The sequence below is a fragment of the Pantherophis guttatus genome, chromosome 17 (genome assembly GCF_059756535.1).
Source record: "Pantherophis guttatus breed Tessera chromosome 17, ASM5975653v1, whole genome shotgun sequence".
NCBI classification, from domain to species: Eukaryota; Metazoa; Chordata; class Lepidosauria; order Squamata; family Colubridae; genus Pantherophis; species Pantherophis guttatus.
The window spans coordinates 4,728,156-4,742,500 of NC_142079.1; the positions used below are offsets into that span (position 1 = coordinate 4,728,156).

The 14,345-nt window shown below is 44.6% G+C and overlaps 1 protein-coding gene across 2 annotated transcripts in view; it reads right to left on the reverse strand.

The window, feature by feature from the left end:
- Positions 1 to 13,665, reverse strand: part of RASAL1 (RAS protein activator like 1) — a 44,480-nt gene extending 30,815 nt beyond the window's left edge. Inside the window, exons 1-6 of one of the 2 annotated variants that reach the window (XM_087880544.1) lie at positions 13,616 to 13,665; positions 13,301 to 13,436; positions 4,998 to 5,054; positions 2,115 to 2,228; positions 1,174 to 1,235; positions 870 to 999 (exon numbers count right to left, since the gene is read on the reverse strand). In XM_087880544.1, the coding sequence (XP_087736670.1) occupies positions 870 to 999; positions 1,174 to 1,235; positions 2,115 to 2,228; positions 4,998 to 5,054; positions 13,301 to 13,365 (428 nt within the window). In that variant the 5' untranslated portion in view covers positions 13,366 to 13,436; positions 13,616 to 13,665. Of the gene's footprint in view, positions 1 to 869; positions 1,000 to 1,173; positions 1,236 to 2,114; positions 2,229 to 4,997; positions 5,055 to 13,300; positions 13,468 to 13,615 lie in introns of those variants that run through there. The other variant, XM_087880545.1, reaches the window with a different exon arrangement.
- Between the last annotated feature and the right edge of the window lie 680 nt (positions 13,666 to 14,345).

Sequence of the window (14,345 nt, forward strand, 5' to 3'; positions counted from 1 at the left end):
ACTGTCAGGAAATTTCTCCTTTAGTTCTAGGTGGCTTCTCTCCTTGATAGATAGACAGACAGACAGACAGACAGATAGATAGATGATAGATAGAGATAGATGATAGTTGATAATAGATAGATAAATAGATGATAGATGATAGATAGAGAGATAGAGATAGATAGATAGATAGATAGATAGATAGATAGATGATAGATAGAGATAGATGATAGTTGATAATAGATAAATAGATGATAGATAGAGAGATAGAGATAGATAGATAGATAGATAGATAGATAGATAGATAGATAGATAGATGATAGAGAGAGATAGATGATAGTTGATAATAGATAGATAAATAGATGATAGATGATAGAGAGATAGAGAGATAGAGATAAATAGATAGGTAGATAGATAGATGATAAGATGATCAATAGTTAGATAGATAGATAGATAGATGATAGTTGATGATGGATAGATAAATAATTGATAGAAGATAGATAGATAGATAAATAGATATAGATAGATGATAGATAGATAGATAGATAGATAGATAGATAGATAGATAGATAGACAGACAAACAGACCGACAGACCGACAGACAATAAATAGGAGCCGTGGTGGCCCAGTGGTTAGGATTCAATATTGCAAGCTAACTCTGCCCACAGCTAGGAGTTCGATTCTGACCGGCTCAAGAATCACCCTTCCACGGTCAGTAAATGAGGACCCAGATTGTTGGGGGCAAGAGGCTGACTGTGTAAACCGCTCAGAGAGATCCGTAAAGCATTGTAAAGCGGTATATAAGTGCTATTGCTATCGCTCTTCTACCCAAGGAAACGCAGCCAACCTCCCATTCCAGCTGCAGATCAACCTTCCTTCCCTTCCGTTACCTCGCTTCAAGGACACGGCAGCAGAGCAGCCGTTGGTGGGCTTCCTCCACCACCTGCAACTCCAGCGAGATTTCCCCCTGCACCTCCTCGTTGGGGTCCACGGGGCTCAGGTTGATCCAGCTATCGATCCCTGCCACGAAGAGAAATCTTCTCTTTCATCTCATCCTTGGTGAGTCCCTTCCCCCTTTCATAGTAGCAGAGAATCTGCCCAACACTCCATCCCGTGTTTTTCTTTCTCCCCCCCCCCCCGCTACTCCAAGTACTGCACCTTGATGCATGAATGGCTTCATTTGGGACCACTCACCCCTTGGCTGTGATGAAATCTCGTCTTTGCTCAGGGAGATTTTGCCAATGACATCGTCGTGTCTGCAGAGAAGGAAGCCGAAAGAGAAACCTGAGATCGCAAAGTTTTGCCACCACCCCCCCGGTAGAAAAAAAATAAATAAATAAAACAATACCTTTGTTCCCTTCCTTGGTTCTACAACTAACTCTGCACTTTATGGGCTACATGGGGCTACCCTTGAAGAGTATCCGGAAGCTTCAGCTAGTGCGGAACGCAGCGGTAGGGATAGTTCTTGGAGGCCCTAAGACTTCAGTCCATGTTAGATGGCTGTTCTGAGAGCTGCACCGGCTGCCAGTTTCTGTGCTTTCAGGTCCAATTCAAGGTTTTCTTTCTTTCTTTCTTTCTTTCTTTCTTTTTCCTCTCCCTTCCCTTCCCCTCCCTCCCTCTTTCTTTCTTTCTTTCTTCCCCCCTCCGTTCTTTCTTCCTTCCTCCCTCCCTCCCTCCCTCCTTTCTTTCTTTTTCTTTCTTTCTTTCTTTCTCCCTTCCCTCCCTCTTTCTCCCTTCCTTCCTTTCTCCCTTTCTCCCTTCTTTTCCTCCCTCTTCCTTCCTTCCTTCTTTCCTTTCTCCCTTCCCTTCCTTCCTTCCTTTCTGCCTTCCCTCCCTCCCTCTTCCTTCCTTCCTTCCTTCCTCCTCTGTTTCACTTTCATTCTCCTCCCTCCCTCCCTCCCTCCCTTCCTCCCTCCCTCCCTCTTTCTTTCTTCCTTCCTTCCTTCCCCTCTCCATTCTTCCTTCCTTTCTCCCTTCTCTCCCTCCCTCTTTCTTTCTTCCTTTCTTCCTTCCTTTCTCTCTTCCCTTCCTTCCTCCTTTCTGTCTGCCTTCCTTCCTTCTTTCCTTCCTTCCTTCCTTCCTTCCTTTCTCCCTTCCCTCCCTCCCTCCCTTCCTTCTTCTTGCGTTCCACTCACCCAATGGTGTCTTCATCCAAGACATAGAAAGAGAGGTTGTGGAATCCCATGGGAAGGTGCAGGGTATATTCTTCTCCCCAGAAAGGGTTGAGATTCTTCCAAACCGTGGCAGTCCTGAAGGACAGAAGAAAAGGGAAGGAAGGAGGACTCTTGACTTGCTTAAAGTGTCAGAATGGCCATCCCAATGCCAGTCTGCCATGAACCCTGAGGGGAGGGGGGAAGAAGAGATGGGGGGGAGGGAGAGGGCTGGGTGAAAATGAAACTGTACTGTGAGAATCGTTCTTTGGGAGAACCTAGGAAGTCTTCCAGGTCCTTTCCCTGGGAGAAGAATGCCAACACGTAAAGTGACCGTTTAAAAAACATCGTTTTTAAAATTCTTTCTTTTTAAAATTATTAATACGAAGAATAAATATTATCAATATGGTACTATAATTATTATTATTACTGCTTATCAACACACTGTTTGTGTAGATGTTAAGTTTGTTTTCTTCTACTGTCATTTCAAGAAATTTTTATACAACAAGGAAAAGAAAAAGATGGAAGGAAAGAGAAGTGGAGAGGTGAAGGGAGAGAGGGAAGGGGAGTGGGATGGAGGAGAGGAGGGGAAGGGAGAAAGGCGAAGGGAAGTGGAGAAGGAAGGGGACAGAAGAAGAGAGAAGGAGAAAGGGGAAAGGAGAGAGGAGAGAGGGAAGTGGATGGGAGGAGAGGAGTAGGAGAAAGGGAAGGAGAGGGAAGTGGAGAAGAGGGGAGAGGAGAGCGGAGAGGAGGAAAGGAAAAGGGAGGAGAGGGGAGGAGAGAGAAGAAGGAGAGAGGGAAGGGAGGGAAGGAGCAGGAAAGAGACGGAAAGAGATGGACGGTTGTAAAACTGAAAATGTGATGTATTATGAAGGAAAACGTATAATAAAAACATTTTTTTAAAAAAAATCTTTCTGTGCCATTTTGAGAGGATAAAGCTCTGAACAGGTGCAATGTTTTGCTATCTTAATTCTGGGCAAATCGTTACGGACAGGTGGAAAACAATAGAAGAATAGCAAATGCTTCGCCCAGCCAGCCGTGGAAAACGTTAGACCCAAAATATGCCTTTTTCTAACGTTTTTGCACGGAAGCGGGCTTTGTTTTTCAGGGAGTGTACAGCAAATCAGCCAATCGATCAATCGCCTTTATTATGTTGCCTTTTCGAAATCTTTCTTTAAACGTAATGTTAGGGAGGCTGACCAGAGCTCTTTTCTGACTTTTCCTGGCTTCGATTCAAGGTTAAAAACCATATTTTCTAGAATTTTTTTCTAATAATTAGGAACATGCATTATTCATACACACAGACACACACAAAACATATACAGTACACACTGCTTATCACACACACATATGTTTACATGTACTCTGTATATGTGTGTATATGTATACATACCCACATAAACATATATAATTGTTTGTATATGTATATATTTATATATACACACATATACAAATACATATATACAGACATACATCTATATCTGTCTCTCTGTGTGTCTCTAATCTCTCATCTACCTCTCTATTTATCTCTCCGTATTTCTCTCTAATCTCTCATCTGTCTGTCTGTCTGTCTATCTAATCTACTACCTCTCTCTCTCTCTCTCTTCCTCCTCCTCCTCCGCCTCCTCCTTCTCTTTTCTAGCACTGATAATGTTACCTAGTTGGGTAGTAAAACGTCTACAAGAAAACAACCAAGCTCAGAGAGCACCAAAGACCCCACAGTCCTCCTTCTCCTCCTCCTCTCCACAAACCCCACTCCCTTCTACAATTGATGATGTTACTTAGTTGGGTAATGTAACGTCTACAAAAAAAAAACAACGAAGCTCAGTAAACGGTAAAGGTTGCCCTCACACATAGGTGCTAGTCGTTCCCGACTCTAGGGGGCGGTGCTCATCTCCGTTTCAAAGCCGAAGAAAAGCCAGCGCTGTCCGAAGACGTCTCCGTGGTCATGTGGCCGGCATGACTCAACGCCAAAGGCGCACAGAACGCTGTTCCCTTCCTCACCAAAGGTGGTCTCTATTTTTCTACTTGCATTTTTTTTACCTGCTTTCGAACTGCTAGGTTGGCAGAAGCTGGGACAAGTCACGGGAGCTCACCCCCATTATGTGGCGCCAGGGATTCGAACCTCTGGATTGCCGACCTTTCGATCGACAAGCTCAGCATCTTAGCCCCTGAGCCACCATCTCCTCCTCCTCCTCCTCCTCCTCCTCCTCCTCCTCCTCCTCCTCCTCCTCCTCCTCCTCCTCTCCACAAACCCCACTCCCTTCTACAATTGATGATGTTACTTAATTGGGTAATGAAATGTCTACAAAAAAAAAAAAAAAAACCAACCAAGCTCAGAGAGCACCAAGGACCCCACAATCTTCCTCCTCCTTCCCTTCTCCTCCTCCTCCTTCCCCCCCCCCCAACAAACCCCACTCCCTTCTAGCACTGATGATGGTACCTAGTTGGGCAATGAAACATCTACAAGAAAACCTCCGAGCTCAGAGAGCACCAAGGACTCCCACCGTTCAACCCCGAGCGATCGATATTCCCTTCTGTCCATCTGTTCGATATTATAGCGCCCACCCCATTCGTACAATCGTGGCATTGTGACTTCTGGGGACACCCCTAGTCTCTCTCCTGATCCTTTTCTTGGATTAACGGAGGTTTTTAACCAAGTCTTGTCTTTGAGGAACGTTGTTTTCAAAAGGAAAATAATAATTTCCTCCCCCCTTTTAAGCCCTTGACACACACACACACACACTCTTCCAAGAGCAACATGCAAATCCCATTTCATGCCATTCTTCGGCCAAGGCTGAACGTTTCCTGCTGGGAAAGGAAGAGCGGCGTTGCTGCCAAAGGCCACACCTTGTGCCTGGCACTTACCTAGCCACGATTTCATTGTCTACCTTGATGATACAATAAGGATCGCTGGTGCCAGACCTTGAGGGAAACAAAACGACAACCAATTACAAGCATATCGACAAGTTCAAGAGCAAACTTTCTCCGCCGAGCGCAACTTGGCAATCAGGTTTGGGAAGCGCAGGGAGTCCTCGACGTACGACCACAGCTGAGCCCCAAATTTCCCTTGTTCCGTGAGCTTCGCCCCATTTTACGACCTTCCTTTGCCACAGCGGTTAAGGCAATCCAAGAGCCTTGGTAGTACAGTGGTCTAAAGCACCCTGTTATTAAGAACAGCTGCCTGCAGTTACTGCTAGTTTGAATCTCTCCAAGGCTCAAGGTTGACTCAGCCTTCCATCCTTTCTAAGGTAGGTAAAATGAGGATCCGGATTGTGGGGGCAATAAGCTGACTTTGTATAAATATACAAAAGTATGAAGGCTATTGCTTAGCGCATTGTAAGCCGCCCTGAGTCTCCGGAGAAGGGCGGCATATAAATCAAATTAAAAAAAAAAAAAATCCCTGCCGCTGTTAAGTGAGCCACATGTCGTTAAGTGAGTCCAGCTTCCCCCCCCCCGTTGACTTGGCTTGCCACCAAAGGGGATCATGTGACTCTGGCACACCGCGATCGTCATAAATATCGTAAAATGGGCAAAACTGAACGAATGTTTCACTAGGCAACAGAAATTAGCGGTCATTAAATAAGGACTCTCTGTAACACTGGCTTTTGCAATTGACCGATGGGAATTTTGTCAATGCCGATGAGGTTCAAAGGCTGCTCCAGATGTTTTGGGTTTGCGCCCAGGGCTGCTATCGCTATTGGTGCTATCTTTGCTTTCTTTTGCCACCGTCGTTCTATTTGTCTTTGCAAGTCTGTTTGTATTTTGTTGTTTAGAATAGAATAGGATAGGATAGGATAGGATAGGATAGGATAGGGTAGGGTAGGGTAGGGTAGAGTAGAGTAGAGTAGAGTAGAGTAGAGTAGAGTAGAGTAGAGTAGAGTAGAGTAGAATAGAATAGAAAATGAATAGAAAAGAAAAGAAAATGAATAGAGTAGAGTAGAGTAGAGTAGAGTAGAGTAGAGTAGAGTAGAGTAGAATAGAATAGAATAGAATAGAATAGAATAGAATAGAATAGAATAGAATAGAATAGAATAGAATAGAATTAGAATAAGAGAGTTGGAAGGGACCTTGGAGGTCTTCTAGTCCAACCCTCTGCTTAGGCAGGAAACCCTACACCACTTCAGACAAATGGTTATCCAACATCTTCTTAAAAAACTTCCAGTGTTGGAGCACTTACAACTTCTGGAGGCAAGTTGTTCCACTGATTAATTGCTTTAATTGTCAGGAAATTCCTCCTTAGTTCTAGGTTGCTTCTCTCCTTGATTAGTTTCCACCCGTTGCTTCTTGTCCTGCCCTCAGGTGGTTTGGAGAATAGCTTGACTACCTCTTCTTTGGGGCAGCCCCTGAGATATTGGAAGACTGCTATCATGTCTCCCCTAGTCCTTCTTTTCATCATACCCAGTTCCTGCAACTGTTCTTCCTATGTTTTAGCCTCCAGCCCCCTAATCCTCTTTGTTGCTCTTCTCTGCACTCTTTCTAGAGTCTCCACATCTTTTTTACATCGTGGCGACCAAAACTGGATGCGGTATTCCAAGTGTGGCCTTAGCAAGGCCTTATAAAGTGGTATCAACACTTCACGTGATCTTGATTCTATCCCTCTGTTGATGCAGCCTAGAACTGTGTTGGCTTTTTTGGCAGCTGCTGCACACGGCTTGACTGCCTCTTCTTTGGGGCAGCCCCTGAGATATTGGAAGACTGCTCTCATGTCTCCCCTAGTCCTTCTTTTCATTAAACTAGACATGCCCAGTTCCTGCAACCGTTCTTCATATGTTTTAGCTTCCAGTCCCCTGATCATCTTTGTTGAAATAGCACAATCCTTCCACATTGGTGCAGGGCATTTAATTTTCCTACTGAATCTAAGCGTGGGCAGCTTCCAGAGAGGGGAGGTGCAGCAGGAATTCTTTGATTCGCATCCCTGAATCTACAGCTGAACTGCGATGTTGCCCTAATAGGTTGTTTTGTTTTTTGTTGGATTTCTTTTAATTTATATATATATATATATATATATATATATATATCAAAAGCACTTTGGGCTTCCTGGTTGTGTGTTTTTTTTCTCCAGCTCTTGAATGAGCATCGCACAAAAGCATCCTTTGCTAAATCCATGGAAACGGTGAGTGGACACACGCCAGGTTGCGTGCGTGTGTGTGCGTCGAAGACAAGTCTCTGTTGTGATGCTGAAAAAATGATGGAGAAGGTTTTCCCCTCTTGGGGAATGAATCCGATTCTTTAGATCCTGGGCCCACTTAAACGGAAAGAGAGGTGTGTGTGGGGGGGGGGGTCTGGCCAAAAGCCGTTGGCAACAAGCAAGGCCAACCACAGGTAGAATAGCTTTTCCTTGGAGTCTTTCTGCAACAGGAAACAAACCAGTATTTGAGTAGCTGTTCTGCCCCAGCTACGGACCCCAAAGAACGCAGCACACACAAACTCTATACAAAGCTTATTTTACTCAAATAACGTAGTCTTTATCATTCAAAGGCTGTTAATGAACTGTCTTAACAGCCTACCAGAATTCTAAGATAAGGTAATCACAGTCTTACTAGAGTTGGCAGAAGCAATTTTGCAGAAACGAAGGAGAGTGAACTAAAGTTGTTCCCTACAGCTTGTTGCAAGTGGCGTTCTTTCTTAAATAGGCTAAGGGAGTGGCCAATTAGCCCCAAGCCTTACTCTCGAGGAGATCTCCTCCTGAGGAGCCACTCCTGCCTTTTGGCAGCTCTGCGCGCCCGTCCATTGAGAAGAGGCTCCTCCTCTTCGTCCTCTTCACTTAAAGGAGCTTCTGGAGGTTCTGAAGGCCCTGGCTGAATCCCCGCCTCTGGCACCACATCTTCTCCAGCCTCCTCATTGTCTGACTCGAGTGCCAGCTGCACAGGCTGCTGACGCAGTACCACACCAGTCTCCTCGTTGTTGGAATCAGCTACAATTGCACAGGCTGCTGACGGGCCACAACAGTAGCTGTCTCAGAGAAGAGAGGTTTGACCTATTCTCCAAAGCACCAGAGGGCAGGGCAAGAAGTAAGGGATGGAAGCTTATCAAAGAGAGATCCAACCTAGAGTTAAGGAGAAATTTCTTATCAGTAAGAATAATGAACTAATGGAGCGACTTGCCTCCAGAAGTTATGGGTGCTCCATCACTGGAGGTTTTCAAAAAGAGTGTCAACTCGCAAAACATCCCTGGCCTGCTCTCGAGTTGCCATAGGCCAGAGGGGGATGGGAAACCGTCGAAATGGCACAGCAGCCAAAGACAGATGCACATTCTATGCTTATCTCTCTCAAGGCTGTATCCCAGGGTTACTTACAGCAGCCGAGGGGAGTGACCTCAAAATTGAGGTCCCCGCAAAATTGCTCTATCTATTCTATCTATCTATCTATCTATCTATCTATCTATCTATCTATCTATCTATTCTTTCTATATATCATCTATCTATCTATCTATCTATCTATCTATCTATCTATCATCTATCTATCTATCTATTCTTTCTATATATCATCTATCTATCTATCTATCTATCATCTATCTATCTATCTATCTATTCTTTCTATATATCATCTATCTATCTATCTATCTATCTATCTATTCTTTCTATATATCATCTATCTATCTATCTATCTATCATCTATCTATCTATCTATCTATCTTTCTATCATCTTTCTATCTATCTATTCTATCTATCTATTCTATCTATCTATCATCTATCTATCTATATCTATCTATCTATCTATCTGTCTGTCTGTCTATCTATCTATCTATCTATCTATCTATCTATCTATCTATCTATTTAGGCGGTGGGCAGTCTGCCTGCAATACTGCATCCTAACCACCCATATCTATATAAATTATACAGAGACAAATATTTCTCTCTCTATAAATCATCAAAGCCTCGTTTGTAGGTGTGATCTCTGCCACATGAAACAAGTCAAAAAGCACCCAGAAGATTCCAAAGGGAGGCATTATGGGAAGGACGGTTTACTCAAGAGTTTGCTTGTTTGCAACATCTGATTACATTTAACTCATATTGGCTGTGTTTGCAGAGAGATCATAAAAAGACTAAGAAGCCATTGATAATAATCAAGCTAGTATTTGCTTAAAGTGTTATTGAGGGTTGGGAGTGGGGTTCTTTGAGGTACAAAGTTGGGGATTGTTTAAACTTTGTGTATAGAAATAAACTACATGGGATCAGAGGGCAGGATGAGTAATGACTACAGGCTTGATAAAGAGAGATTCAATTTATTGACGAGAACAGTTACTCAATGGAATAGATACGGTATATGTGGTACCTTGCTCAGTAGGAGTAACCGTGAGAGGGATCTTGGAGTCCTAGTGGACAACCATTTAAATATGAGCCAGCCGTGTGCAGGAGCTGCCAAAAAAGCCAACACAGTTCTAGGCTGTTGAGAGAAGCAATTCTGGAGATCAGGGGCACTTTGGGCACTTGTAAATTGTTGCCCTGGGGCAGTTTTATGGGCCTGAACCAGAGGTGGGTTTCAGCAGGTTCTGACCAGTTCTGGCGAACCGGTAGTGGAAATTTTGGGTAGTTTGGAGAACCGGTAAATGCCACGTCTGACTGGCCCCGTCCCCATCTATTCTCTGCCTCCCGAGTCCCAGCTGACTGGGAGGAAATGGGGATTTTGCAGTAACCTTCCCCTGGAGTGGGGAAGGAATGGAGATTTGACAGTATCCTTCCCCTGCCATGCCCACAAAGCCACGCTCACCAAGCCATGCCCACAAAACCGGTAGTAAAAAAATTTGAAACCCATCACTGGCCTGAACCATTGCCGCTAATAAACAGGTGGTTCAGAATTGGTATTTTGCAACAGGCTGACCTTCTGTTTCGAACTTTTATGAGAATAATCCTTTCCAAAATGTCAGGCGTGGGAAACAGCCTGGGGGTGAGTTGGTATGGGGCATTGAGAAAGAACCAGGAAGAAATTCCATATTTCCTGCAAACACTATTTAACTTGTGTCTAGCTTAACGATTAGGGGAATGGGTCAATTGTGCTTGGTTTAAACCCTGATTGAACAAACTATGCAGGGGTGAAATCTAAAATTTGTTACGACCGGTTCTGTGGGCGTGGCTTGGGGGGGATTAATGTGACTGGGTGGGCGTGGCCAACTGTTTTTTTTTTTTTTTTACTTTTAAAAGCATTTTTCCTACAACCTCTTCAGCCGAAGAGGTTGCAGGAAAAAAAAATGCTTTTAGAAGCCTCTGACGATCAGGCAAACTCAGCTGGGATCTCCAGAGGCTTTTAAAGGCATTTTTTTTTTCCCCTACAGCCTCTTCGGCCGAAGAGGTTGTAAAAAAAAATGCTTTTAAAAGCCTCTGACGATTCCAGCTTAGCTGCGTGATCATCAGAGGCTTTTTTTTTTTTTTTAACTTTTAAAAGCATTTTTCCTACAACCTCTTCGGCCAAAGAGGTTGCAGGAAAAAAAATGCTTTTAGAAGCCTCTGACGATCAGGCAACTCAGCTGGGATCGCCAGAGGCTTTAAAAGGCATTTTTTTTCCCCTACAGCCTCTTCGGCCGAAGAGGCTGTAAAACAAAATGCTTTTAAAAGCCTCTGACAATTCCAGCTGAGCTGCGCGATCATCAGAGGCTTTTTTTTTTTTTTTACTTTTAAAAGCATTTTTCCTACAACCTCTTCGGCTGAGGTTGGGATCGCCAGAGGCTTTTAAAGGCATTTTTCCCCCCTACAGTCTCTTCGGCCAAAGAGGTTGTAAAAAAAAATGCTTTTAAAAGCCTCTGACGATTCCAGCTGAGCTGCGTGATCATCAGAGGCTTTTTTTTTTTTTTACTTTTAAAAGCATTTTTTCGGCTGAAGGGGTTGTAGAAAAAATGCTTTTAAAAGTAAAAAAAAAAAAGCCTCTGATGATCGCGCGGCTCTTTCTCTTTTTCTTTCTTTCTTTCTTTCTTTCCTTAGCCAGTTTTCCAGGACCCTGTCCTAAGGCAAGTCCAATTTCTAACTTACGGAGTGTCCTTCTCCAATTGTGGAAGAAAAGGGGGAATGGGTTATGCAGTCTCCAAGCAACTGTGCCAGAGACGAAGGAACTTTTGAGGAGGGGGGGGGAGCTTCGCCCCTCCTACCCGTCCCCCTCCCCCCCACCATACTCTTGGCATGAAGAGTCCATCTCTCTACTTGGAAATGACTCTCGCTGTTTCCAAGGAAGCTGACTCCCGCACCTGGGAACAGGCAGTTCATTTCAGAGAATCGAAGAACTCCAGGGTGCTTTTTGAAACCAAGGTTAGATTCAAGATAGAGGCATTATTTGGAAGCCTCCATCAAGGTCAATTTCTCTCAAAATCACCGCTCTCTTTGCTGAAGGACACATCCCTTCTTCATCTACGGTAGATATGGTCCAGAATGCTGCAGAAGAAGAAGCGATGGGTACCTAACTTTTCGCATTGGCCAACTCTCCTTAAGCTACTACCTTCCAGGTGAGCTGGGACAGAAGCAACAACCTTGGCTGGAAAGGGAATGCATAAATGCCCGGTTAAAAAGGGAAAACCGGTTGAGGTTATATCCTCCAAATCTTAAAGAAACTTTTGATTTCAACCCGAACAGAGGGCTGGGAAAATATTTACAGACCCCCTTGCATCCTGGACATCAACTGTTTCAACTCCTACCCTCCAAACGACGCTATAGAGTACTGCACACTAGACACAAGGGACAGTTTTTCCCCCAAACGCCATCACTCAGCTAAACAAATAATTCCCTCAACACTGTCAAACTATTCACTAAGTTTACATTACTATCACTATTAATCTTCTCATCGTTCCCACCACCCATCTCCTTCCACTTAGGACTGCATGGCTGCAATTTTGTTGCTTATATCCTTATGATTTATACTGATTGTTTCCTAGTATGATTTGATTGCTTATTTGTACCCTATGACTATCATTAAGTGTTGTACCTTATGATTCTTGACGAATGTTTTATTTTTATGTACACTGAGAGCGCAGGCACCAAAGACAAATTCCTTGTGTGTCCAATCACACTTGGTCAATAAAAGAATTCTATTCTATTCTATTCTGTTCTGTTCTGTTCTGTTCTGTTCTGTTCTGTTCTGTTCTATTCTATTCTATTCTATTCTATTCTATTCTATTCTATTCTATTCTATTCCTACTCCTACTCCTACTCCTCCTACTCCTACTCCTACTCCTACTCCTACTCCTACTCCTACTCCTACTCCTACTCCTACTCCTACTCCTACTCCTGTCCTGTCCTGTCCTGTCCTATTCTATTCTATTCTATTCTATTCTATTCTATTCTATTCCTACTCCTACTCCTACTCCTACTCCTACTCCTACTCCTATCCTACTCCTACTCCTATTCTATTCTATTCTATTCTATTCTATTCTATTCTATTCTATTCTACTCTATTCTATTCTATTCTATTCCATTCCATTCTATTTAAATCTTATTCTATTCTATTCTATTCTATTCTATTCTATTCTATTCTATTCTATTCTATTCTACTCTACTCTACTCTACTCTACTCTACTCTACTCTACTCTACTCTACTTTATTTTATTCTATTCTATTCTAGCGGGAGGAAAGCCAGATTGGACTAGGGGACAAGATAACACCCAGAAGGTTCTGGGACCACCAAGAGATTTGTTTCAAAAGCATCCGTTTTCATGCCTTTTTAATACAAATCAATTCTGGATGCTGGATTTCCTCCTGATTTCTAGATCTGGGAGGTCTTTTAATCTGTTGGTTTTTAAAAAAAAAAAAAAATCTTGGGAGGGGGAGAACAAGAAATCCCGGCGCTCCTGTTTCAAGAGATTTTTTTTTCCACTTTCGTGCCCCGCCTGGAGCGCTTCCCACTGCAAAGGCGGCTTACAACTCTTTCTTTTTTTCAAAAGGCACCGGTTCTTCCCCCGAAGCGCGCAGGCAAACCCAGTCCGCTCCGTATATAACTAGGGGAGGCATCTAAATCCCATCCATTCGGGCCCCCCAACCCATCCATTTGGGATGGTGCCCGGCCACCCCCCGACCAGAGGCGACTCCTCCAGCCAACCCTCTTTTGAGTCGGACCCCCCCACCCCACCTCTCCTCGTGGGTCCCCCCCTCTTTTGCGCCCGCCCGCTGCTAAGGATGGGGAAACGGGGAAGGGATGGGTTGGGGGGGGGTCCCCATTATTTTTTTTTTTTTTTTTTGCCGGCCAACTCACACGTCCTTGGCGGGCAGGTCCCGTCCCTCCACCACGCGGAAGTGCAGCGCCGTGTTCTTGGCCATTGTGGCCCCCCCACCCTCGACAGGTGAGGGCGGGCGACAGGTTGCAGATCCCGCACCGACCCGGGAGAAGGCTGGATGGGGAGAAGGGCGCTTTCCCGGTGAACCCCCGAAGAGGCTTGCAAGCAGGAACGTTGCAAACACCCACCGCCCCCCCCCTCAACCCCACTTTCCAGGCAAGCAAGCAAAGCAAAGCAAGCAGAGGAACCGGTCCGGCCAGCTGGCGAGCTCCGGCGGCTTCAGCAGCGCCTACCTGCCAGCTGGCGCTCGCTCTGCCTTTGCCTTGCAGCCGAGGCTACAGGTTGCCCGAGTCGAGGCGGAGAAGTGGCCGCTCGCCTCCTCGTGGCAAACAAAAAACACCCCCCCCCCAAAAAAACGGGGGAGCCACCGGTTTGGCTTGCCGCTCTTCGCTTGGAAGAGTGGGGAGAAGAAGAAGGGAGATGGCCAATTCAGCTGTCAGAGCCCGCCCAGCCTCCGCCTCCTCCTCCTCCTCCTCCTCCTCCAACCAATTTTGGTCCCCCTACTACCCCCCCCCAAAAAAAATGTTGAGAAAGAAAGAAAGAAAGAAAGAAAGAAAGAAAGAAAGAAAGAAAGAAAGAAGAAAGTGCAGTGGTCTCCTGAAAAAAAAAATCAGAGAAGGGGTGGGGAAAAGAGTCCCCAGGGAGTTGGGCGGCATAGAAATGGGACAAAGAAAGAAAGAAAGAAAGAAAGAAAGAAAGAAAGAAAGAAAGAAAGAAAGAAAGAAAGAAAGAAAGAAAGAAAGAAAGTCCACTGGTTTCCTGAAAAAAAAAATCAGAGAAGGGGTGGGGAAAAGAGTCCCCAGGGAGTTGGGCAGCATAGAAATGCGACAAAGAAAGAAAGAAAGAAAGAAAGAAGGAAGGAAGGAAGGAAGGAAGGAAGGAAGGAAGGAAGGAAGGAAGGAAGGAAGTCCAGTGGCCACCTGAAAAAAAAAATCAGAGAAGGGGTGGGGAAAAGAGTCCCTA